At 39.0% G+C, this 27,850-nt stretch overlaps 2 protein-coding genes across 37 annotated transcripts in view; one reads left to right on the forward strand and one right to left on the reverse strand.

Moving 5' to 3' along the window:
* LOC105491720 (epithelial stromal interaction 1) overlaps positions 1 to 27,850 on the forward strand; it is a 307,766-nt gene that overhangs the window by 139,811 nt on the left and 140,105 nt on the right. The window contains exon 12 of one of the 35 annotated variants that reach the window (XM_071081433.1): positions 11,171 to 11,301. The exons of the other annotated variants lie outside the window; for them this stretch is intronic. Coding sequence (XP_070937534.1) covers positions 11,171 to 11,173 — 3 coding nt within the window. The 3' untranslated portion in view covers positions 11,174 to 11,301. The remainder of the gene's footprint in view (positions 1 to 11,170; positions 11,302 to 27,850) is intronic. 35 annotated transcript variants of the gene reach the window in all.
* The window catches only part of LOC105491719 (family with sequence similarity 216 member B), a 67,694-nt gene continuing 43,164 nt past the window's right edge, over positions 3,321 to 27,850 (reverse strand). For both annotated transcript variants that reach the window (XM_071081435.1, XM_024796029.2), the window contains exon 4: positions 3,321 to 4,000. In XM_071081435.1, the coding sequence (XP_070937536.1) occupies positions 3,939 to 4,000 (62 nt within the window). In that variant the 3' untranslated portion in view covers positions 3,321 to 3,938. The remainder of the gene's footprint in view (positions 4,001 to 27,850) is intronic.

Raw genomic sequence — 27,850 nt, forward strand, 5'->3', positions numbered from 1 at the left:
ATTCTGGCAACCCAGTGGTTCTTGGGAAATATGTCCTTATTCAGTTGGGTGGAGAATTCTCCTTTGCTTCCTGGAGCTCATCTTTAATAAGATGGGAGATGATGCCCTCTCCTTCTTCCTCTTTTGGTTGGAGAACAGTTTTCCTTTCTTCTCTTATGGATTTTGGTAGAAACATGTTTTCTGTTTACTTTTTCTAACTGTGATCCTGGCAATGAGATGCATGCTAGCTCTCCAGGTCATATAGCAGCTTGGACCTTTCATAAGCTCCGTACAACTGTGGATGGAGGTCCTGCTGCATGCCACATTGGCAGTACGTTTTGTTCTTGCAGAGGGCATTCTGGTCTTCTTGATTCTATATTTTATTCTTTGCCAATCATCAGGCAGTGTGCAATGGAGAAAACAAAATTTATTGAAAGCTTTCAGCTCTGTAACTAGCAATAACTATTCCTGGCTGGCCACAAAGTTCCCCAGATGTACCCTGCTATATAATCCTGATTTTCTAATTCATTGTAAATTCACAACACTGTGCTGTCAACTATCCCTCTTTTCATATCTACATTAAAAAAAAATTTCCTGGTAACATTCTTAAAGCATTTGATAATGCTTTTAGACTTTATAAAAAAAACCTTTTATTGTATAACATACATTGCAGAAAACTAAACATAAATGTATAGCTTGATGAATTTCCACAAACCAAACACATTTATATAACCAGAACTTGGATCAATAAATAGTCCATTATAAGTACGCCTGAAGCCTTTTTATGCTACTTTCAGTAAGTCTCTGCCCTTCTTCCTCCAAGAACAATCATTATCCTGATCCCTAAAAGCATAGATTTATTTTGCCTGTCTTTGTACTAAAGTAAGTGGAATTATACACTACACACTTCCTTGCATCTGGCTTATTTCTCTCAATATTTATGCTGTTCAATCATATGAACACATGTAATTGTAGATTGTTCATTTGAATTGCTATCTAGTGTTCCATTGTGTGTCTCCATTGCAATTTATCTATTCTATGTTGATGAGCATTTGGGCAGTTTCCAGTTTGGAGCTATTAGAGATAATGCTGCTGTCAACATTCTACTACATACCTTTGCTGAACATACATCTGCATTTCTGTTGGGTGTATACCTAGAAGGGGGATTTATAGTCACAGTGTATGCAATATACCCTGCTTTATTAGATAATGCCGAAGAGTTCCCAAGTGGTTGTACCAAACCAAATTCCCACCATCAGTGTGTGAAAGCTCTGGATGACACACACGCTCCCCAACACTTGATAGTTTCCCTCATTTTCATATATATATGAAACTTTCAGGTTGAAGAAGATTCCCAGAGTACAGAAGACTTTCTAATACCATCCTCCAAGTTCTGTCCAAAGTGTAGCAATATATATAGGGCAAATTCGACTGGAACTCTGACAATATCCTAATTTATTTCATTGGTGATAGGGAATGGGTCAAATGAACACATACAGGTTTGCACACCATCAAGAAGCCTATGGGTTTAGTCATTTTAGGGCAGTCAACTGTTTCCTGCTGATGTTTGTTATTATGTATATTTTATGACAAAAATAAAGAGAAATATCATTCACAGTTCCATTACTGTAACATACTAATAGTTTTTAGTTCCATTATCCGCACACGTATCTGAATTTTATATGGTTACAATCATGGTCTAGATATAATTTCATATTATGCGTTTTTGAACTAAATGTTTTCTCTAAAGCACTTTCTCATGTTTTAAAAATATTTCCTCATATATTTAGGTTGCTTCCAGTGTTTTACTATGCTAGAGAGGTCTATAGAAATATCTTCACCAGTTTACCTTTGCTTAAAAAAATTAATCTTTTAGGCAAAAGTCCTAAGAGTGGGATTATGGAGTAGAAAATTATCATTTTGTTTGGCTCCTGATTTATCGTTCATCTCTCTCTCCAAAAGGCTTTTCACAGTTTATGCCAGAGGAATCCACCTTCTTGGAAAGCACAAGAGCTAAGTTTGACTTACAGCAGCAAGTGCTCTGTTAGCTTCATAAACAAAGAAAACATACGACATATTGTTGAAGTAAAGTTTTAGCTTTTGGAAGATTTAAAAATTCTTGCTTAGCTTCATTTGTAATACAAATTTAGAAAAAAAGCAAATTTCCACGAGCAGGTTAATGGATAAACAAATGTGGTATAGCCATGCAATAGAATACTACTTAGTAATTAAAAGGAAGGCATGATTGATACATGTGTTACAATATAAATGAATTATGAAAAAATTATGCTTAGGGAAAGAAGCAAAAAAAAAAGAGTACACACTCTATGATTCCATTATAGAAAACTCTATATAATGCAAACTTAACATAGTGACAGAAAGTAGATCAACATTGCCTGTGGACATAGGGTGGGGTAGAGAGGAGCAGGAAAAAAGGATTGCAGAGGGGCGCATGGAAACTTTTGAGGCTGATGGATATGTTTACTACCTTGATTGTGGTGATGGTTTCATGGGGATATATATGTTAAAATTTATCAAATTGTACACTATAAATATGTACAGTTTATTACATATCAATTACACCCCAATTAAGCTGTTTTTAAAAATAACATTTCTTGCTCACTATTTCTAACTCTCTGAAGATCTAAAGAAAATGAGGAGCAGGAGTTGCTGTTAGTTCATATGACTATTTAGTGTAGTGAGTTAAAGGGACACAATTAAACCTACGATACTACATAATAATAATGAACAACAATTTCCGTCCTTCATTTTGTATGCCCAAAAAAGATATGTTCAAGTCCTGACACTGGTACCTGTGAATGTGATCTTATGTGGAAAGAGAGACTTTTCAGCCTGTGAGATACAGGAGCCCCAAATCCAATGACTGGAGAAAGAGGCATTGAGAATTCTTCCTTAGAGCCTTCAGAGGGTACATGGCCCTGCTTACACCTTGATTTTGGACTTCTAGCCTCTAGAATTATGAGTGAATACATTTCTGTTATTTTAAGCCACAGAAGTAGTAATTTGTTATAGCAGTGCTTGGAAAGAAATACATATACCAATATGGTTTTATTAGCTAATATACTCTAATTTGGTAATATCAAGGGAGTAACACAAGGTATCTGCACTACAGAAGCAGATGTCTGATTATTAGGTTCGGCGATGAAACTTTGTATTTCAAAAAATGGATCCCCTTCATTCTCTCCTTGTTTCTGTGTCTGCTAGCCTGAAGCCAGATGTGTTACCATGATGTCTTTATATTAGTATACTAACACAGCAGTTCTCAAAGCACTGTTCATGGACACTTTGAGCTCCCTGAGACTCTTACAGGGGGAGGCCAAATCTGTTCTCATATTTTCCCTTTTCACTGTGTTGACATTTGCAGTGATAGTGCAGAAGCAACGATAGGCGAAACCGCTGACACCTTAGGACAAATGGCAGTACCAGCAATTGCACTAGTAAACATCTTATTCTTCATCTTCATGACTGGCAGAAAACAAAGAAACATAAAAAGAATTGGACTTAAGAATGACCTTGATGAAGGAGCAACATGATTTATTAAATCTTTATCCTTCAGTACTACATGTATTTTTAATATTGTGTGTGATGTTATGGGGAGTACAAATAAAGCACTTCTGTTACATACAGAAGTACACAAAATAGTACCTGTGTAACTGAGTTCTAGCTAAACTAGCAGCTTTTCCCATGAACACCAGTTTTACTTGACAAATAAACTTGGGCTATTCAGGTTATTCAGACTTGGGTATTTGGCAAACATGTCCCTCCATGCTCAGAGATTCTCCTTCATAGGCAACAGTCTTAGACTCTGTTTTCTTTACTGAGAATGACATTTCCTGTAAAAGCTTAAACACAGGTAGGGCCCAGGTATTTGCTTAAGGACAGAAAGCATAATGTTGTAGAGGTGGGTTCCCTTCCAGCCCATTACACTTCTCATTCCACTAAACGAGACAGGTGGTTTTCCACATTTCATGCATCTCCTCCTTGAGACAGTGAATCAATGCTGCAAGAGAAAAAAATGCCAGATGGAAAAGCTGACAAGTCAGATATTACACAGCCACTTAATTTTTATTTTGTAATTTTCACAATCTGAGCAACCAAGTAGAATATACTAAAAAGATACTAAAAACACACTGTGATAAAATTCATTTGACCAAGAAATATAGGCTTTCATGTTTTTGTCTCCAGCTCAGCCTTTTCTCATTTTTAATGTCAACCGTTTTCTGGATTTGGCACTTATTTTGACAAAAGCTATGTTGAGTTGCAAATTGAAACATGGTGCATAGCTTCTATGATTAAGAAATTCAGAATCTATCCAACCTAAGGCCTTGAAGGCAGAAAGAAATGCCCAGAGAAAAATATCTCAACTTTGCCATGTACCGATGAATGCCTGATACAAATATTAACTGTTATTTCTGCAAATGTTCCCACTGTTTTCTATACTTCATTTCCCCCATTTGTGAGACTGCAATGTATTCTGGAAACTTGATGAATAGAAACTCATGATTGAGTCTTCTCAGCATGGGACAGGTCAGTATTTGTGGCTCAGCTGGCTGGTGCCAGAGTGGAGAGCTTGTCTGATTTGTTTCCACCCTGGGCACTGAAGGATTTTCAAGATTTTCCTCTTAATATTTGGCTTTACTTGATAATCCTAGAGCATGCTGGGAAATGGCAGCAAGAGAAAAAATTTCGTAACCACAGGGAGGCCTGCTCAGAGGGCTGTGGGTAAGTATGAATGCTTATGTGTATGCCTACTAATGACTCTTCAATGTTCTGCTTTTCACAAGGTTTTCCTTCAACAAAGAGTATGTAGGCTTGTGAGGACAGTGGGCTTTTAGAAAACTCAGCCATTCCCAGAAAGACAAACACACATGTGAGTCATTTCCCAAGAGAGATGTCACTAGTCAGGAAGGTATGTGGAACCACATGGTTCAGCTTGCAATTTAGAATTTCAAAAACAGGAGTTGGCCAAGAGTTGCCTAAGGTTTTTAACCTCACGTTTTTACCATCATTTTTCTTTCTTATTTGTTGAATGCTGACCTCACCCTTGGCATAGGTGGGATAGAAGAGATGCTAGTTGCCTCTGATCAACATTGGAGAAGGTGCCCAATTAAGAAATAGGCTTTATAGCCAAGAAGGTGACTAAATCCCAAAGGCTTGTTTGTTTTCTTTGTGCAACCCAACTTCTTATGTGCTTTCTTTTGGATTCTGTTGTTTCCTTTGTTTTTGTTTGGTTGGTTGTTTATATGTTGTTACTAAGACTCTGTCTTGGAGATGTTGGACAATAGGCTAGTGTCTCATTGGATATGGGTGCTCCAGATGTGAGCTAGGTCCTGGAAGGAGGTGGTAAGAAGGCTTTGCACTATGCCCTGGGGAGGGCTGTTTTGCTGGCTGGGTGACCAGGCTCTGAGGCAGTCTGTACCTAGAAGTCGATTTTCTAAACATTCAGCAGGTGTGTGAGACATCTGACCTGCTTATCTTGGTACAGAAGGGATCCAGCTGGAAGTGATCTGTGTGCAGCATGTCCCATAGAAATACAAGGAGTCTTTTCTTGTGACCCTGTACCTATAAGACCTCAAAGGACCTCACTCATAACAGCTAGGATGACTCTATGAACCTCTATATGCTGGAAATAGCCCCAGCTTAATTTAGTTTAATTCAGTTCACATTTATTAGGTTCCCTCTAAGAAAAATGCCAGATACTTGAACATAATTAATTTTTGTGATTTAGTTTATCCTCATTTTAATTGGAAGAAACTGGGGATTAGAGAGGGTAAGTGGCTTATCCAAGTTCATACAACTATCCTGCCACATAGCTTCATTTTGATAAGAAATATGACTTTCTCTTTTGTGATAAAAATAAGATCTTGCGCCCTGATGAGTTGGATAGTCTGGGAGTTCCGCCTGTTCTGATTTTTTTTTTTTTCCTGGTGGGATATTGGATGAAACATTATAATACTCAATTCTAAATTCATGATAACTTTGGGAAATGTATGTGCTTGTGTACGTGTGTGCGCTTGTGTGTGTATGTGAAATATAATGTGTGATAGTTGTCCCAGGCTAGATTTCCTGAAACAAACTCATGTCTTTTGGGGCACTCATCATACCTTCCCTTTACTCTCTGTCTAATGCTGGTCTCCCTTAGGCTCATCAATTAGAAAAGCCTATAGCTGTTGCCACATAACTGCCTGGAATTCTCAGTGTTGATATATCATCTTCATCTGTTTATAGACAAACGAAAATTTAGCCACATTTTTTTAATTACTTAAGTTGAAGACAGCTCAAGCCTGTCTCAACAAAGTGAGAATGTCTTCTTTATATAATCTCAAGTCCTCATGACACTTATGCAAACCTTTTTAAAGAATAAATGTAAAAGGAATATTGCCCCCTGATTATGTAAAGCTGATGTGGCAGATATGGTAGATTGTCTTGTTTGACATCTGTACTTTTTCATTCTCGTCTGCTCTTCCATATAGCCTTTGTCAGGTATCCTTGTTTTGAAGGATCTCAATATGTTTTAACTTCCAACCTGATGCAAATTTTAGTGGCAGCAGTGCTGAAGGCACCATTCACTCTTTGGAGTCTAGCAGAAGCAAAGTCATGTTAAAGCCCATAGCTCTTAGCAGCTTTCTAATTCCTAGACTGCAGAGAGTACAGATAAGTTACTGTAATCCTGAAGTGTTTTCCTGATTCCCTCATATATCAGTCAAGAATCTCCAAAGAAACAGAAAAAATAGAAGATATATATGTTAAAGAATTGGCTTGAGTGATTTTGGGGACTGGCAAGTCCAAAATTTGTAGGACAGGCCAGCAGGCTGGAAACTAAGATAGGAAGTGATGTAGTCTTGGGTCTGAAATCTGTAGGACAGGCTGGCAGTCTGGAAACTTAGGGAGGACTTACATTAAAATGTTGAGGCAAAAAGTGAAATAAATAAAATGGTGAGGTGGAATTCTCCATTCTCTAGACAATCCCAATTTTTGCTCTTAACACTTTCAGCTGATTAGATAATATGTGCCCACATTATTTTTACAAGTAATGTTCTTTAGAGTCAGCTGATTGTAGATATTAATCACATCTACAAAATATCTTTACAGCAATATCTAGACTAGTGTTTGACCAAACAACTGGGCACCATAGCTGAGCCACACTGACACATAAAATTAACCGTCACATCTTGTTTCCTGACTGTGGCAGAGATAACAATGAACTTCATGGGCCACTTAAGCAGGATTCTTCTAGAAATCTATCCTGGAGTTTCATCTTAGAACTTGCTATGACAACCAGCTCGTCTAAGAAATTTGTAAGCATCTTACTCTCTTTCTGCTTAAAATAGCTAGAGTGGTTTGTTATTTGCTACTGAACCTCATTGATATTTTAGCAAAGTCTTGATATCAAAACCTGACAAGGGGAACATGAGAAAGAAACTCTGCAGACTAATTATGCTCATGAGCATAGATGCAAAAGTAGTAACTAAAATATTAGCAATGTGAATTCAGGAATCCGTAAAAAAGACAACATATGACCAAGTTGGGCACATACCAGAAAAGCAAAGTTCAGCATTAGAAAAACAGCTTATTTAAACGCCATATTAACAGATGAAAGTCTTTCTCAATAAATACATAAAAAACATTTGATAAAATGCTATCAGGAAACTAAAAGTAGAAAGAAACTTCCTTAATCTGATAAAGCATACCTAAAATAACAAACGTGAAACAACAGGAAACTCAATGGCAAAATGTTACATTTCTTTTAAAAACAGCAGCAAGACAAATACACCCACTATTATTACTTAGATGCAATGTATTGGTAAAATTTTCAGAAAGCAAACCCACAAGAAAAAGAAATGATAATTATAAAGACTGGAGAAGCAGGAACAAAAATTTTGTTACTTATAGATGAAATTATTGTAGAAAAACCCATAAGAATGTAGGGATAAAAATTAAAATGAGTAAGGGAGCTCAGTAAGTTTGCTGGATAAAGCTCAATATACATTACTGTATTAAATAGAAAGTATATGTATTTAATTAGCAGCAGTAAAATTACAAAGTGTATAAGAATAAGGCAAATAAAGTAAAAAGACCAATAAGAACAAAATATAGCAATTCTATTGAAAGACGCTAAAGAAGCTAGAAATGAATGTTGAACATATTTTAGTTTAATGTTGAAATGAACATATTCACAACACTGAACTTTTCTATGGAAAAACATGTTGAAATACCATGTTTTGTACCAGTGTTGTAAATATGTCAGTTCTCACCAAATTCGTTTGCAGGTATAAAGAAATTTCAATCAAAATCTCAACAAGAATTTTTACGGAACTTTCTAAGTATATTTTTAAAATTTGCAAGAAAGAACGAAGTGTTATAAATAGTCCAGATGCTCTTAAAGAAGCATAAGTTGGCAAGGTCGTAGAGTTAAGGGTGGAAGAGGCTTGGCTACTTACAAGCATTAAAAACTGGTAATTATGTTAGTAGATATTGGCATGGTGGTAGTAAGTAATCAATGCAGCAGACAGCAAGCTTAGAAACAGATAAACTATGTATGAAAATCTGATACAGAGCAGAAATGGCACTGTAGATTATTAGGATATGAAAAACTAGAAAATTAGACCCATACTTCACATCAATTTCAAATGTAACAGCAATTTAAATATGATGGGCAAAACTTCACAACTGTTCTAAGAAAATGTAGAATAGCTAACATTTATAGTTAAAAAGTATTTCTTGACCAACACACAAAAAGAAGTACATTTTGATTCTGGAATTACTTGTTTATTAAATATTTTTTTGAACTTCCATGTAAAACTGTCTGATCTTGGGTTTCCCTTTATGAAAAATTTTAAAATTGGCGTAATTTCTTTTATGGATATGGGTGACATTGATTTCTAATTTAAGCTCATTGAGATCAGCAAATGCAGATTCTGATAGGAGTCTTTAAAATTTATTGAACCTTTCCTTATTTAGTCAGTTTTTAATAGACATTCCATGCATTCTTGAATAGAATGTTCTATAAATGTACATTAAAGTAGGAGTTAATAATTGGTTTACTTAAATATTCCATATACTTACTGATTCTTTGCTTGCTTGGTCTATGAATTATTGAAAGATGTTAGAATCTTTCACCATAATGGTGGATTTATCATTTTTTCTTTCCATTTTATTTATTTATTTATTTATTTATTTATTTATTTATTTATTTATTTTTTTGAGACGGAGTCTCGCTGTGTCTCCCAGGCTGGAGTGCAGTGGCGCGATCTCGGCTCACTGCAAGCTCCGCCCCCTGGGTTCACGCCATTCTCCCGCCTCAGCCTCCCAAGTAGCTGGGACTACAGGCGCCCGCTACCACGCCCGGCTAGTTTTTTTGTATTTTTAGTAGAGACGGGGTTTCACCGTGTTAGCCAGGATAGTCTCGATCTCCTGACCTCGTGATCCACCCGCCTCGGCCTCCCAAAGTGCTGGGATTACAGGCTTGAGCCACCGCGCCCGGCCTTTCTTTCCATTTTATAACTATGTTTTATATGTTTCAAAGATGTTTTATTGTATGCATACATGTTTAGAATTTTTGTATTCTTCTGGAGAATTTCCTTTTTATTAATATGGAGAAACTCTCTCCATTGATATAATAATTTTTTTCCCTTAAAGCTAATATTCTGTCTGATATTAATTTAACTGCACTAGGTTTTTAAATTCCTTTTTTTCTTTTTCTTTTTTTTTTGAGTCAATTTCACTGTTGTTGCCCTGGCTGGAGTGCAATGGCACAGTCTCAGCTTGCTGCAATCTCCACCTCCTGAGTTCAAGCGATTCTCCTGCCTCAACCTCCCAAGTAGCTGGGATTATAGGCATGTGCCACCATGCCTGGCTAATTTTGTATTTTTAGTAGAGAGATGGGGTTTCACCATGTTGGCCAGGCTGGTCTCAAACTCCTGACCTCAGGTAATCCACTGCCTTGGTCTCCCAAGGTGCTGGGATTATAGGCGTGAGCCACCATGCCTGGTCTTTAATTCCTAATATATATATTTTCTATACTTTTAATCCTTCTGTAAATTTCTGTTTTAAATATGCTTTCTGTAAATTCTCTTTCAAGGTGGGACTTTTTTTTTTTTTTTTTTGAGAGGGAGTTTCACTCTGTCCCCTGGGCTGGAGTGCAATGGCACCATCTCAGCTCACTGCAACCTCCACCTCCCAGGTTCAGCGATTCTCCTGCCTCAGCCTCCCAAGTAGCTGGGAATACAGGCGCCTACCACCACACCTGGTTAGTTTTTGTAGTTTTTAGTAAAGATGGGGTTTCACCATGTTGGTCAGGCTGGTCTCGAGCCCCTGATCTCAGGTGAACTGCCTGCCTTAGCCTCCCAAAGTGCTGGGATTACAGGCGTGAGCCACAGTGCCCAGCCGAGGTGGGACTATTTTAAAAAATATTCAATATATAAGTATACATAGTTTAACATTCTTTGTCTTTTGGGTGATTGAATTCATTTATATCAATTGTATTACTGATATATTTGGATCCATTTCCTCCATCCTCTTTTGTGAGTTTGTGTGAGCAGACTCCTTTTGTGCACTAATAAGTTTAAATGTTTCCCTTGAGGGTAACTGGAAATTATCAAGGTGTTTTAATATGCACAATATACATACACAGACACACACACACCATATAGGAAGTAGGCTATTTTTACCTTTATTTTATGTCTAAGGAAATTGAGCCAGAATGGTTAATTGTCTAGCCTTAGGTCACAGAGCTAGTCTGTGGCAAAGACTAGATTGGAACCAAAATCTTCTGGAATTGGACTCCAAGTTCATCATTCTTTGATGTTTCCATGGTGTCTTCAAGATAGAGAGTCTATCATCTATGTAGAACTGAAGATGACAGAAGACATCAAAGGAGAATGGGGGCTTCCAGGAAGAGGCAGTAAGATGGGCTGAGGTCAGAACTTTTATTGCCCTTAAATGGATGTTGAATGGAGTTTTGAAACTGAACTACTTTTTGCTTTGTTCTTGTTTCTCTGATGGATTTTCTCATTAGAAGGTGATGATGTTTTCTACTACATAAGTGGCATTTAAATACGGAGACTTTTTTTAATTGCTCATGGTATTTCACTCACGATGAAATGAAAGTCTCATGAAACTATAATTTGAAACAGAAAAGAATGGTAATTTTGCCCATTTTCTTGAAAAGTAGGAAGATATGAAGCAAATTGTTGAATACGTCTGACAATAGAAGACCTAAGGCCTAAGAAGTCCATTTCAATGAATCACAAAAGAAATCAAAGAACAGAATTTCTCTCTTTTGAAGTATTGCTTTATTAAGTAAGTATTGCTTTATTCAGTAATTCACTTGGCAAAAATTCACTTGGCAAAAATTTCTTCAGAACTTTTGCAGCATCACTGAGTCTAGTTTTGGCAATTAGTTTAGGATTTGAAGGAAATCAAATGACACTTGACTAAATTGATTGGTTAAATAAACCTTTAATCATTAATTGTCCAAAGTTATAGAGGTCATGTGATTTAAGGGAAGGGAGGAAACTGCAATTATATTGGGGGATTGAAGAAAATCAAGTGCAAACAGTCTGATTTTTTGTGGGTTCTACATAATTTTGAGATGCTCATTTCTTCTCCCTTAGGTCACAGCAGCAGCTTTCTAGACCTAGTGTCATGTCCCCTTGTCCAAATTGTGGCCACTTCGTGATAGTATGGATCTTCTGAGAAGAGCTCTAAGTAGTTTGAATGTACTGTGAGAATCAGATTGAATCTAGCTTCAGAATCTGAGTTTTGCAAGTCTAGGTCACACACACACACACACACACACACACACACACACACACACACATTTTCTTTTTGTGAGGTAGGGTCTCACTGTCTCACCCAGACTAGAGTGCAATTGTGCAATCACAGCTCACTGCAGCCTCTACGTCCCAAGCTCAAGCGATCCTCCCACTTTAGCCCCGAAAAGCTGGGACCACAGGCGTGCACCACCATGCCTGGCTAATTTTATTTATTTTATGTAGAAACGAGGTCTCACTATGTTGCCCGGACTAGTCTCGAACTCTTAGGCTCAAGCGATCCACCTGCTTTGGCCTCCCAAAGTTCTGAGATTACAGGCATGAGTGACCGAGCCTGGCCAGTAACTAATATTTTTGATAGAATAAGTTGCAAATCTGGAACATATTTGTTTTAAAAGTAAAAAGCCTTTTAAATTGGCAAAATCTACAATTCTAGGTCTTAAATGAAATTTAGCTGGACATAAACAAAGGCTGAATTTCATTTTGAGTCACTGATAATCTAAGTTAAGGGCTTTTCTTCTGTTGTAGGCTCACCTCTACTTTGTGTTACTGTGGGAAGTGGGGGTGCTGTGTAAGAAGTACTAACAGGTAAAAGATGATGCAGTAGACTTCAGTCTTTTAACTGGTCTCCTCACCTCTATTCTTGTTCCTTACAATTTATACAGATAATGCCACTGGAACCACTTTTTTAAAGCTAGTTAAATCTTATGGATAAAGTGTTAACTTCATAGCTTGGATTAAACATGATTCCTTGTCCAATCCTGACCTGGTCTTAATCTCCAGTCCTCTATCACCATCTCCAAACGTGCGCGCGTGCGCACACACACACACACACACACACAGTTTTAACATGCTACTTGCTGTTTTTTTCTCTGCTCATACTAGTCTCACTGCCTGCAGTATTCTTTTCTTTTTTTTTTTTCTGAATGGAGTCTTGCTCTGCTGCCCAGGCTGGAGTGCAGTGGCCGGATCTCAGCTCACTGCAAGCTCCGCCTCCCGGGTTCACGCCATTCTCCTGCCTCAGCCTCCCGAGTAGCTGGGACTACAGGCGCCGGCCACCGCGTCCGGCTAGTGCCTGCATTATTCTTGACTGTCTTCCACCTTCATAATCTCAAGACCCAGATCAAATATCACTTTCTCTTTGAAGCCATCCTGAACTTGCCTCTTATTTGTGCTCTCTTTTCTGTGCTCCTAAAGCACCTTGTAAATTCATCATTTTATAGAATGTACCAGTAGCATTCTAGTAATCCATTACGAGACATTGGAATAGCGAACACCCAGAAAAAGTGGCTCCATAGGGATGAACTTCCCTCTTCCTGTTTACTACCTTTTCTCCTGTCACTTCCCACCTTGCTCTTTTTTCTGTGACTCCAGAGTGGTCTATCTGGGTCTGCTGTTCTTAGGTGAACATCTGTTTCTGGAGGATGCACAGAAAACAGGCATATGTAAATCAAGAATTGTCAGAGTACCGGACACAGTTTGCTTAAGTTCAAGAAAAATGAGGAATCAATTAAGCATGTGAAAAAAAAATCTTCCCCAAATGTTGATACATTTTTTGAAACTCACACTAATCATATATCTTATTTTAATATAATACATATAAAAGTAAGTGTTTATGCTGAGGTATTAAGAAAAATATTTCAGTTTTTACCTAAAATTTGGAAAAGTATAGTAACCTAAGCAGCACAATTTTAGAAAGATGAGCTATTCACAGTTATAAACCAGTCTGGTAATAATAGTAATAGCAGCCATTTATTTACTAACTATTAAATCTCAAGCACTGTGAGGGATACTGTGTATACGTTTTATTTAATCCACAAAAAACTTGTGAGCTAGGTATAATTCTCTCCATTTTATAAAAAAGAGAACTGATGCTCCAAGAGGTCATATAACTTGTCCAATGTCACCCAGTTTGTGAGTAGAGTTACGGTTTGAATTTCAGTCTTTCTGCCTCCAAAATACATGTTCTTTCTACCATACTAGTATAAGGTAACCTCTGAGTAATGATATCTGTGAAGAAATAAAGAGCTTTTCAAAAGCTGGACTTGAATACTAATACACCTGTAACTCAATAGCAAATAATTCTACTAACTAAAAAAATGTACTTAAGTCAATTTGGCATCTCTAAAAATGCTCACCACACATAGTGGCTACAAAATCACTTGAAATAAATGATCGGAGTTAATTATCTCTTGAAGATTATTCATCACTGTCCTCCCACCATGGAACCTCTGACATCAACCCAAGGGCACTATGTAAAAGCCATGACTCCATAGCCCTGTGTCTCCTTGGTCCTGCCCCACCCCTAGTTCATTTCTCTCCTCCTCCTGACTTCCTGTTTTCTGCCCCTGAGGCTGGTCACAGCATTCCATGCTGCCTTCCTCACTTCACTCTCTTCGTCTACAGCATTCTCTCTCTTCTGGGCACAGCCTTGGTGCATGACTTCCTTGACAATGGTTTAGCCTCTAGGTTGACAATGCAGACCCAGATGGCCTTGACATACCCTTATGATATACCTTAAACACGATGGTGCTTACCCAAGAGGGATTTGAAGACCATTTCTATCAAGATTACCTTGAGGGAGTAGAGTTTGTAAAATACTAAGCTGACTGAGTCAAAACCCCTGGGAATCAGAGCCCATGTAATCTGCACTTTAACAAGCTTTCTACTTGATTATCATGTGGCCAGTATTTGTTTTGTTTTATTTTTGTTTCTTTGAGACAGAGTCTCACTCAGTTGCCCAGGCTGGAGTGCAGTGGCGTGATCTTGGCTCACAAGTGATTCTTGTACCTCAGCCTCCTGGGTAGCTGGGACTACAAGCGTGAGCCACCAAGCCCAGCTAATTTTTGTGTTTTTAGTACAGATTGGGTTTCACCATGTTGGCCAGGCTGGTCTTGAACTCCTGACCTCAGGCGATTTGCCCACCTTGACCTCCCAAATCATATGGTCAATATTTTTATAAGTAACGCCCTACCGGTTTGATGTCAATTTTTAGGTGCCTCTATGCTTTATGCCATCTTCTGCAATGACTCTCCCACATGTGAGGACTCACTGTCCTGACCTGAATAGATCATTGCTCTGTTCCATTTAATGTGCTTAACTGATGCTTGCTTATAGTGCGTGATCCTTTCAGAAAATCACATACTGAGAGTGACTGTCTTTTGCAATCACAAATGGAGTGGTTTTTTAAAATTTCATATATGACCTCCGTTTCCCCAAAACCTTATCTGTTTGTGTACAAATAAAGCCACTTAACATCTATAACCCAAATTTCCATGATTCATGCCCACACCGACATAATACAAGATCTCAATTCCCCACATAATTTCCCCCAAGTATTTCTGGGAGGTCTTGGGAGGTGCCTGGAAGGTTCTCTTAGCCCTGCTTTCTTGCACGATGCTATGGGCTGATGTGTGTTTTTCTTGGAATCATTTAGGCTGTGCTGCTCCATGTCTGGAAGGCTTGTGACCTTCTTTCCACAGTTGCTGATATCCATGACCAGGACTAGGTGCTCTCTCTCTGTGCTCCATAGCCACAAATCCTTGGGAAGCTGGGAGTGTGTCACCAGGCATCCTGACTCAGATGGAGCCCTTCTGTGCTTGACATAGAAGTGGGGAGGGTGCTGCTTGCCCTGACTCTGTGTTGTTGGTTTTTGTCCCCATCTAGTCAGTACTCTTATTTACCTAGGTCTCCAAAGCCTCTTGCAAAACCATTTCATTCAATTTCTGCATGCAGCTCCTCTCTCCAACACCCCAGACACACACTAGCTTGTGTTTCCAGTCCAATCAATTCCCTGGATGAACATGAATAGCCCCAAACAAAACCACTGTGAAAAATCTACTCTAAGTGCATAATTTTACCAGTGCATCACACATGCTCAGCCATGTCTGAAGCTCATTTTAAGCTTAGGTTGGGAGCCTGGACCCCAACACACATCCACGTGTTAAGTTCCTGATTTCAATGATCCCAGTTTAAAAAGAATCCTAGAGAAGAGGTTTTTTTGTTTTTTGTTTTTTGTTTTTTGTTTTTTGAGATGGAGTCTCGCTCTGCCGCCCAGGCTGGAGTGCAGTGGCGTGATCTTGGCTCACTGCAAGCTCCGCCTCCCGGGTTCACGCCATTCTCCTGCCTCAGCCTCCCGAGTAGCTGGGACTACAGGCGCCCGCCACCTCGCCCGGCTAGTTTTTTTGTATTTTTTAGTAGAGACGGGGTTTCACTGTGTCAGCCAGGATGGTCTCGATCTCCTGACCTCGTGATCCGCCCGTCTCGGCCTCCCAAAGTGCTGGGATTACAGGCTTGAGCCACCGCGCCCGGCCGAGAAGAGGTTTAAACACACTTTAGAGAATAGGATAGGCTGTCAGTTAGAGAGCCCAAGCAGTGTTGATCCTGAAAAATGTTTTTTCTTTCCTTTAAAAGAGAACATCTGATATTTGAGTTGTAGAATATGAAAGAAAAGAGAGAAGCAGAGTTGAACCACATGCAGGATTCAGCCTTCTAAATAGAACACATTCTGCCCTACCTTTCTCCTCCTTTACCATGCAGTGCCAGCTGTCACTGAAAGCTGCTTCCAAACCAATTTCTAGTTCTTTATCAGAAAGGAGGATAAATCTTACAAAAGAACAGATGATCAGATGCCATTGGTTCCTCCAACTCTGGAACTGCTTTCGAAAGGAAGTTGCATCTTTGCAGAATTATTATTATCAATCAACCTTTATTGCTTCAGCTTTCTTTATTGCATTCTAACACACAAAGTAATGAAAACATATAATAAAGAGAATAAAACACGTAATGCATCACTGTGCAGATATTGCAATCATAGCAAATCCAATGTAAATGCCCCACGGGGAATACTTGAGTCTTCCAATACATTGCTAACAGTTTGTATGATACTACATCACGTTTTTTATCTACTAAAGCTGTCATGCTCTGCTAAATATTGTGCCAGCATCAACCCCAAATAGCACTACTCCTTCTCATCCTCCAAAAGAGGGGCATATTTCTTTGCTGTCACTGGTTTTAATGTTTGCAAAGAGGAGCTCCAGCTTCTGAATAATTAATGCATAATGATTACTAAGCTATGGGTAGTTTACTATTCTAGCCCCTCTGGTCTTTGCAATGCTGCTTGCTTTAATATGCACTTTGAATTGGAGCCAAGAGGTAGTAAAATCCATTAAGACGGCATGGAGCTCAGTCAATAATGATTTACAGAGTTTGGCCACATCCTGGGATTTTCATTCTTGGCTCTCAAGCCCCATCTGCTGCTCATGTTCTGACCTGATCTCCCTTTTGCAAACGCTTCTATGATTGCAAGGTTTCTGCTCTGTTTAGGCTTAAAGGAGTCGACATGCAAAAGTTCAGGTCAAGTACACTCTTCTCTGCTATTTCCAACTCTGGAAGAACATTAACGGTGGCTAAATGCACTTGGAATATTTCTGCCGTATATACATGTCAAACAACTTCATGATCTCACCCAGTATGGGTGCTTAGTAAACATTCAATACTGATCATAATTATAAGGGTAATTCACCCTCAGGGATGTAGAAGGGGCTTGCAAGCTAACTGGGAGGCCTTTAAAGAGAAAGAGCATTGTTTTCTCATGGTGAGAGTGGCAGAGTACTAACGTGAAGTCTGACTCTGCTCTGTGCTACTTGTGGTTTCTGCTCGGTGATGTTCCTGTGGATGAACTCAAACTTTAATGAATTCCATATGCTGTAAGCTATGGCATCCCAAAGGGCAAAGATGGGTCATTTTAGTGGCCTTGCCTGTGACTTGGAATGATTTAATGTGCTAGGAATATATATATATATATATAATGTGCCAGGAGTATATATATATTATATATATAATATATATTTTTTCCGAGATGGAGTCAAATTCAGCCACTCAGACTAGAGTGCAGTAGCATGATCTCGGCTCACTACAACCACTGTCTCCTGGGTTCAAGTGATTCTCCTGTCTCAGCTTCCCAAGTAGCTGGGATTTCAGGCACCAGCCATCATGCCAGGCTAATTTTTGTATTTTAGTAGAGACTGGGTTTCACAATGTTGGCCAGGCTGGTCTTGAATCCTGACCTCAAGTGGTCCTCCCGCCTTGGCCTCCCAAAGTGTTCGGATTACAGACCTGAGCCACCGTGCCCGGCCCAAGAAATATTTAATGAGAAGACATGACAATGGCAGGGCAAATTCTCCTTGGGTGGGCATTAGGTAGGGGACTAGTGACTTCTGTAAGGCAAATGAATCGAATTTTATTTCCCCTAGTGCTTCATCAGGGCGAAACATATAATATCCAATAGAAAACTGGCCAGGTGAGGTGGCTCATGCCTGCAATTCTAAAATTCTAGAACTTCGGGAGGCCAAGGCAGAAGGATCACTAGAGACCAGGAGTTCTCAATGGGCAACGTAGTGAGAACCTGTCTCAAAAAAAAAAAAAAAAGATTAAAAAATTATCCTGGCATAGTAACATGTGTCTGTAGTCCCAGCCACTCAGGGGGCTGAGGAAAGAGGATGGCTTGAGCCCAGGAGTTTGAGGCTGCAGTGAGCTACATTCACGTCACTGCACTCTAGCCTGGGCAACAGAGCGAGACCCTATCTCTAAAAGAGAAAAGAAAAAAAACGAAGAAGGAAAATTGATGAAGATATTTATGGAATAGTGTTAAATAAAAGATATGTTGTAAACACCATTCCATCCTAGACAAGAATGGGTGCGTTTAGGGTGGTATGGCCTTAGACACACCATACCATTTTAGCCAAATAGCCTCTTAGAGCCCGCCCTCAATAATGTTGTCATCTTGTATAATATTACTCCATTTCCCTTCTTTTAAGAATCCCCCACATATTCCCATGAAAGAGAACTTTTAACATTATATGTATATGTTAATATATATTAATATGTGTATGTGTGTGTGCTTTGAGCCTGTTTCTGTAGATTGAAAAAAAGATCTATTTGCTTATGGTGGGAGATGCTGTTAATTATTTGAAGTGGTTCAGAAAAGGTCTTTGACTAAGTGGATCCTGGTGACCTACATGTTAGCATACGTCTAAAAGGTCAAGCTTGCTAGTTCCTCCTCACCCAGCAGACCAAGCCTTATGGACTGTAATTGGTGCTTTAACCTTTCCAGCTCTTAAATCGTTACCAGGCCTGGCACTGGGTTAAACAAATGGGACCTATGTCGTTGGTAAAGGGAAGGGAGGCTGACGTGTGCATTGCTCCATGACTGCCGTTGGTTTACTAATGAATCATTTGTCAGAGATGAATGAGTTAAGAGAAATATCTGCAGGATGACCCAGGAAGCCCCCATAGTATGGCACATGATGAAATAACAGACCGAATATATTATACAAATCTCTGAGTATTGTGGAGAAATCTAGAAGATATTGATAGTAAATCAGTGTCACTATTTATGTCAGATTCCCAACAGACAAACCCAATTGCATCAGGCCCCTCCATAACTTACGATGCACAATGGGTCTATGAGATACATTCTTGGTCGAATGGGTTAGTGCCTGATTGCCCTAATGATAGGGGTGAGAGGGAGGAGAGCCTGGGAAGCACAAGGTAGACCACCAAATGGTTCAGTTCAGTCAGTCCTAGGGGCTCTCCCGATGCCATTGCCCCCATCCCTCCATGTGTCAAGGCCCTGCCCTCCTTCTCAGTTATTTGTGGTTACTTGGGCGACCCAGGTCATTGAAGAGGGAGGGGAGGTGATTGTCCTTATCAGGTGGGTTGGACAGAACTGAGCAAAAGTCAGATGAGCCTCACTCCTGCTTGTCCGTCAGTGAGTGACGCCCAGACTACCGTGGGCTGAGCGCTGATTCTGCCACCACAAAGCTTCTGAGGTACCAAATCTGAACAGCCTCCTGATGGTCCTCCATTCCTGCCCATGGAATCCCTGTCTCCCCTTCTCCAGAGCCAGGAAATTGTTTTCTAGACTGATGGACATGGACTGATGTGTCTGTTTTTCCAACCCTGTACCATCTTGTACCTGCACTTTAGCTTGTCACACGTCAGTAAATAATTTCACTCCATTGTTCTCTTCTCTCTGCCCCAATATTCCTAAGGTAGTGGGTGCTTCATAATGTCTCACTGAAGTTGGGGGAGATATTTTGTGGGACATACAAAGACAATCCAAGGAGAGGGGAAGCAGATTTGGGAGGGAGATTGAACACACTTAAAACTTTAAAAATGTTATTTTGCACATTTGTTATTAGATGTGCAAATAACTTACTAAAGTATGTCTAAGCTATTGTGGATAATTTACCTTCTTTGTACCTTCATCTTTTTTCATTTGTAATGGGTATAACAATTGCATCTTAATGAACAAACCTGTGAGTATTGAAAAATATAATTCATATAAAATGCTTCATTTGGGACTGGGCATGTCACACAAACATACGTTCAGTGTTAAGGAGGAAATGGGAAGGAGTTAGCCATGCCATCTACTTCCTAGCTGACCATTTATATTTATTGTGTTCATTTTCTGTGGCTGTTGTAACACATTGCTGCAAACTTTGTGGCTTAAAACAACAGAAATTTATTCCTCCACAGTTCTGGATGCAGGAAGTCCAAAATCGATTCCACTGGGCCAAAATTGAGATGTCAGCAGAGCTGTGCTCCCTTGGAAGCTCTGGAAGAGATTGTGTTTGTGGCTGCACCAGGCCAACGTTTGCCACCATGCCTCTGTGTGTGTGTGTGTGTGTGTGTGTGTGTGTATATAAACTCTCCCTCTACTTTCCTCTTATAAGAATACACTTAAGCCCCAAAAGATAATCCAGAATGATCTCTTATCTCAAGATCCATAACTTAATCTCTTCTGCAAAGACCCTTTTCCGGATAAAGTAACATTTACAGGTTCTAATGCTTAGGACCTGATATATCCGGAAGGCTATTATTCTGCCTACTACATCTGATCTCTCCTAGCCTCAGTTACCTTACCTGTAAGTTGGGAATAATAATACCTTCCTTACAGGTATTGTGAGGATTAACTCCATAACATATGTGAAAATGCCTCATTAATGTTAATACGTTATGCAAATAGTTGTTGAAAAAAATCTTTGAAAATCCATCGAGATGAGTGTAACTGCAGTATGCATCCATGGTGAAGTGGAGCATACAGCCTACATTTTCTGAAACGGTGTTAGGATAATCTCATGTTGAAAATCACAAGAAGTTGTCAGGTTTTGTTCACCGTAAGCAGTACAGGTCTACTCTTCGCTGGATACTCTTCTGAGGCCTGAAGTTACAAGGATACAAAAGCCCTGATCTTGAGGACATTATATTCCATTTGGAGTGAAGAGGCACACAAAGTTTAAATACACTGTGTTGAGTGGCATGACAGAATGTCCCCGAGAGTGTTGCGTCATGAAGTGGGGGTGGGGAGGGTTTGGACCATCACTGGGACGTCCAGGAAGGACTTCTCATCTTTGTGGGTAGTGGCTTTGGAAAAAGCTCAACTAGCCTGTAGATCTGGCCTGTCTCGGTTGCTTTGAGTCATAAGTTAAACAGATTGTTTCTATAACCCCTTTGGCTCTTGAACTTTGGAGTGGAATGGATGATGCTGTGGAATGGGATCAAAACATGGATATTTGCTACTTGACTCTTCTCCAAGGCTTGAAGGCCGCGGGGTTATATCAGGAGGATATTTTAATTTAGCACAAAGAGTCCGGGAAGACCTCCTAATCTTTTTGTCCCACCTCCTAATTTTAAAAATGCCTGAATCTTTAGTAATTCAACCAAATAAATTATGAAATAGATCTGTAATTCTGTCACGTTGGTGGGAAAGAGGATGTCGATAGGTTTCTGATTCATTGTCACGCTAGGAAGGGCTGCTGCCTCGTGGGTTCCTGTCAGGTCCTTTTTCAGCCTGCAGTGGGGGTAGACATGGGAATGTGTCATTCATACCTATGGAGAATAAATGTTACTTTCTCCTCCAAATGTGTTGTTTCAGTACTCTAAGTAGTTATGATAGAAGAGCTAACAATTGTAGTTTCCAGTTTCAAAGACGCTGATAAATTATGGGGGTCCTATTTGGGAAGACAGGCCACATTTATCAGAAGATAACAATTTCCAGTAGCATATTCTAAGGTAGCAAGTGAGTGGTGCAGACAAGGAGTTTTAAAGACATTTGAAAGAGAGTGGTGTTTGGAGAAGAGTCTGTTGAAAAGGTGGGCCAAGACTGAGCTTTAGAATGATGGCAGTGAGGAGGCGGCTAGGAGGGCTTCCCAGAGACACAGGAAAGGTGGCACTAGCAAGAGGCACAGACACAAATGTGCTGATGCATCCTTGGAACAGAACTTACATCCATGTGTATAAAGTAGTACATCTAGGGCCATATGATCGTAAAATATAAGTCTGAATAGGGAGGCTCAGTTCAGAGTCATTTATTCATCAGTTATTTATTGAGAGTATAGTATGTCCTGGCCTTGACACTAAGGCAAAAAAATTTGTACTTTGCAATGTTGGCAATGAAAAATGAAGACTGTTTTTAGTATTGGACTAAATTATGGAAAATCCTGATTTGGGAAGATTCCTGTGGCTGCTTTGTATAGTCTATTAGTCTGTTGTCACTGTGCTAATAAAGATATACCTGAGATTGGGTAATTTATAAAGGAAAGGGGTTTAATTGACTCACAGTTACACATGGCTAGGGAGGCCTCACAATCATGGCTGAAGGCAAAAGAGAAGCAAAGTCATGTCTTACATGGTGGCAGGAAAGAGAGCTTGTGCAGGGGAATTCTTATTTATAAAACCATCGAATCTCGTGAAACTTATTCACTACCATGAGAACAGTATGGGGGAAACTGCCCCATGATTTCATTATCTCCACCTGGTCCTGCCCTTGACATATGGGGATTATTACAACTCAAGGTGAAATTTGGGTGGAGACACAGCCAAACCATATCATATAGTGTACATTAGAATGGGAAAATGTTAAACATGGAGAGATGAGTGACAGAACAAATTGTAGGTGAGAGGTTTAGACAAGAGAGGTAGCAGAAGGAACAGGTGCAAGAGATGTTATTGGGGAAAAGTGGCTATTCTTCTGTATTTTTGTAGTGCTTTATAGAGTATGTTGTTTGATTGCATGTCTATTTCCCCACTAGACTCTAAGTACCTAAAAGGCAAAGATCATATCTGATTTACTGTGTCTCTTAACCCCTAGTGTTGTGCCTGGTGCATAAGTCCTCAGTAAACGTTTGATGAGTTTCTGGTTATTAAATACAAATTGGACGTGATAGATGATGGGGGAGAAAAGTTAAAGAACACTCAAGTTGTGAAATATAGAAATGGGAGGGGTATTCATTATCAATAGAAAAAGGGATAGGCACAGCAGAACTGCTACTGAATGAAGATATTCTCTGGCTCTCATTGGTCAGGAATTTCTGACATTAAGTTGGTAATGAGATATTAGAACCTACTTAAGTTTCTAGGTTACTTTTTAGGAAGAGAAACAAGGAGGCATAGCTTTTAAGATAGTGTTTCGGAATCTTGAATGGGAGGGAGAAGGGGAATGTAGTTTGAAAAAGCAAATTGTTCACTCTCAAATCAGATTTTATACTTGGGAAAATATAAATTATAAAAGGAACCTTAAATATGTATCAGTAAGGGAATGGCTTTTAAAAGATTAATATACTTTGTTAAGTCCAGTCAGAGACTTTCTCTAGCACCTTTAAAAATCATACCTCATGGGTCTAGATCATCCTCTGAGCAGGCAGGTGTAGGAGGAATCTTTCACCCCATTTTTAAAAGTTTTTATGTGCAAAAATGGAATGAATTGGGGCTCATTTAAAATAATTCAATCAAGCAGTTCCAATGGTGAAGAAATATAGAGGGCAGAAAGTTAAAGTCCGCTTCATTGCCATCCACATAATTTTCATTACAGGCAACCATTGATAGAAGTCTGTTTCCTTTTGTCCAATTTAATCTACACATGCAAACACACAGAGGGATGTATTTTTACATGTGAGAACATATTATACCTATTTGTTTTGGAGTCATTTTTTGGTAACATCTATGGTTTTTTCATGTGTAAACAACCTCATACGTTTAACAGACATATAATATTCCATTGTAATAGTAATAGTCAACATTATTGAAGCATTTGCTGTGTGTCAGGCACTGTGCTAAGCATTTGGTATGATAATCTCATTAATATTACACCAATCCTAAGGGATGGGTACTTTCATTATGTATTTTACAGAAGGGGAAACTGAGGCCTTAAGGTGCTGGGTAAGTTTACCGGGCCACAGAGATAGCATGTGTCAGGGACAGAATTTTATTCCAGGCAATCTGATTCTAGAGTCCTTATTCTATATTGCCCTCCTGTGAATCTACCATAATCCATTTAAGTTATCACCATTAATGGACACTGAGAATGCTTTCATTTCTTTAATTCATGCATTTATTCATAGAGAAACTACTCTTTGAATGCTTACTATCTCCATACACTGGTCTGGGTACAGGGGATTCACAGTAAAAAAACAAAAAACAAAAACTAGATAAAATTTCCTGCCCTTGTGCGGTCTCCTGGAGAAGGCAGACAAGATGAATAGGCAAAATGTATAATATAGATAACAAGGAAAGAAATATAGCAGTGAAGAGAGATAGGAACTGTTGTGGGCAGAGTGTAGGAGTTTCAGACAGAGTGTTCAGGTAAGGCCTTTTTCAGAGGTAACACTTGAGCAAAGACCTGAAGGAGCAAGAGCACCAGCCTTGTAAATATCTGGAGGAAGAGTATTCAAGGCAGAGAGCCAGCGAGGTGCAAACGCTTTGAGGAGCAGCAAGGAGGCCAGTGTAGTTGGAATGGCCTGAGCAAGGGGGATAGTGGTAGAAGATAATAAAGAGGTGTAGGGGGTCAGATCATGTAGATCTCATGGGTCTTCTGGTACTTATTTTGGCTTTAACTCTGGGTGAGATGGAAGGATATTGAGGGGTTTTGAGAAAAGAAGGGACACAATCTCATGGCATCAAACTGTTGAGTACAGACTGGAGGGAACAAGGGCAGAAATAGGAAGATCTGTTGGGAGGCTGTTGCCATAATCTGGGTGAGAGAATATGGTGGCTTGGATGGCAGTGACAGCAGGTGAAGTGTTCTAATTCTGGCAATGTTTAAACAGTAGAGCCAACAAGATCAGATATAGAGTGTGAGATTTAAGGGGTCGAGGCTGAACTCATTGTCCTTTACTGGAGAAATGGGACATGTTATGCTTGGAAACCTATTAGCAATCCATAGGAGCTATTGAGTGGAGAGTTGCCTGTAGAATTCTGGAATTCATAGAAGAAGTCCAGGCTGGATTATCAATGTGGAGATTGTTAGCATATAGGTGATATTTAAGGCTGTGTCCCCAAATAAAATGACCTAGAGAATAAATGTCTACAAACAAAAGATGAGGGTCAAGAAATAAATCCTGGGCTATGCTGACGTTACAAAATGACTGTAATGAATATTCCTGTACATGTTAGTTGTGCATATATAAAGTAATCTCTTTGGATACTTTTCTGCTTTTCTATTGAAGGATAAAAGGGCTTTTTTTTTTTTTTTCTTTTTCAGTTTGTTAGTTGCTCATAAATTGCCCTCTGTGTCAATCTGTATTCTCAGTTGGAAGCAACAAAAGCCCAGGCTACATTAAACAAATAATTTTCCAAAAAATTCTCTCCTGCTAAGAAAATGTAGGAGTCAGTATTGACTGGAGGCAACCTTCAAAAATCGGTAAAAACCAAGGCACTCTAAAGGTTGGGCGGCAGGGATGGTTTGATTATGACACTACTGTAGCCATTGCTGATACTGGCAGTAGATGTGGAGCTGCATGTGGCCTTTTGACTGTTGTACCATTAAATATACAATTTCTCCAAAGCAAATTGCACGATGCCACTGTACATCAAGGGACAGCAAAATACAGTTCTTCGGTCAAAGCTGGCCCTCCACCTGTTTCCATAAATAAAGTTTTATTGGAACAAGACTCTCCTATTCATCTACATGTTGTTTATGACTGCTTGCACACTTCAATGGCAGAGTTGAATTATTGCAACAGAGATTCCGTGCCCCCAAAGCCAAAATTATTTACTGTCTGGCTTTTTTTTTTTTTTTTTTTTTTTCTTTTTTGAGACGGAGTCTCGCTCTGTGGCCCAGGCTGGAGTGCAGTGGCTGATCTCAGCTCACTGCAAGCTCCGCCTCCCGGGTTCACGCCGTTCTCCTGCCTCAGCCTCCCGAGTAGCTGGGACTACAGGCGCCCGCCACCTCGCCCGGCTAGTTTTTTTGTATTTTTTAGTAGAGACGGGGTTTCACAGTTTCACCGTGTTAGCCAGGATGGTCTCGATCTCCTGACCTCGTGATCCACCCGTTTCGGCCTCCCAAAGTGCTGGGATTACAGGCTTGAGCCACCGCACCTGGCCCCTACTGTCTGGCTCTTAACAGAGCTTACCAGTCTCTATAGCAAATGAAATTCAACAGTTTTGTATTAGTTTCTTAGCACTGCCGTGCAATATTACCACACACTGGGTGACTTAAACCACAGAAATTGACTTTCTCACAGTTCTTGAGACTAGAAGTCCAAGATCAAGGTGCAGCAGGGTTGGTTTCTTCTGAGCCTCTTTCCTTGGTGGTCTTCTCCCTGTGTCATGTCTGTGGCCTAATCTCCTCTTCTTATGAAGACACCAGTCGTATTGGATTAGGGCCTACTCTCATGATCTCAGTTTAAATTAATTATTTCTTTAAAGACGCTATCTCTGATATAGTTACATTCTGAGATATGGGGGGTTAGGACTTCATCATATAAACTGGGTTGGGGTGAGGAGAGGACACAATTTAGTTCATAACAACATCTTTTATCTAAGGGATGCTTGCCTAAAATTTGAAATCTAGGGAGGGGAATTCTGTTAGTTAAGGCTATGATCTGGCCCCTACAATTCATTATAGAAGACGAGTGCACCTACCAGTTTGATTATACACCATGGGAGATTACACTGAGACAGAAAGTTAGGTGTTGATTCATGGAAATAACAACAACAACAAAAACAAAGTATCAATTTATATTCCTACCAAAAAATTTTGGAATGTTTGTTTCCCCACAACGATGAGGAATTAACAAATAGTATTTCTAATCCAATTAAAGAAAAATGATATTAATGTTTTAATTTACATTTCCCTAAATAATAAAGATTGAAAATTTTCCACATGTTTACTGGCCAACTTTATTTCTTCTCAGAATTCATATCCTATGTATTTTTTTCCTGGGGTTGTTTATTTCATTGACATAGAAAAGAGAAATTTTTATAAATTGGACATTTAATTTTTTACTTCGTATTTTAATCTTACAGCTCTTTTTCTTCCTATATCTAGCTTTGTGGTTCCTTTTACTAGATAGAAGTTTATAATTTTTTATTTAGTAAAATCTGTCCATTTATTCCTATATGGCATTTGGGTGCTGTGGCGACCTTCTACACCCTAATATTATGTTTTAAAATGTACTTTCTAGCACTTTTAAAAATAGTTTTCTTTTTGGTGTAGCTCATCTGTCTATGTGAGATTTAGTTTTATATATGTAAGAAGAAAATATAACTTTAAGTTTTATAAATATATAGCCAATTGCCTTAATTTCATCTTTTGAGTAAGATAGAAATTACGTACTTTTAGATCCACCTTTATCATTAATTCTAATACATATATATATGGGTCTGTTTCTGAAATGTATGTGTTTTTTTTTTTCCTGTTGGTCAATTTTGTCACTACAACATTTATTTTGTTGCTGTACTTTTTATAGTATATTTAATACCTAATGTATCAAGCACTTTTCAAAACTTTCTCAACTACCCTTTCACATATTTTTCCCTCAAACATTCAAGCAACCATATTAAATTCAATTTGTAATACTATCTTGGCATTTTGGTTGGAATTGGATTGAATATATAAATTAACATGGGAAGAATAGATATCGTTGTTATATTGAATTGTCTCATTGGTGAACATTGTATTAATCTCTTAATTTATTCAAGAGTTGTTTTAATATCCTTTAACAAAATTTTATCTTTTTTTATATAGGTTTTATATGTTCATATTTTCTTTTCTGAATATCTTACTGTGTCTG

This window comes from Macaca nemestrina, chromosome 16, assembly GCF_043159975.1.
Source record: "Macaca nemestrina isolate mMacNem1 chromosome 16, mMacNem.hap1, whole genome shotgun sequence".
Lineage (NCBI taxonomy): Eukaryota > Metazoa > Chordata > Mammalia > Primates > Cercopithecidae > Macaca > Macaca nemestrina.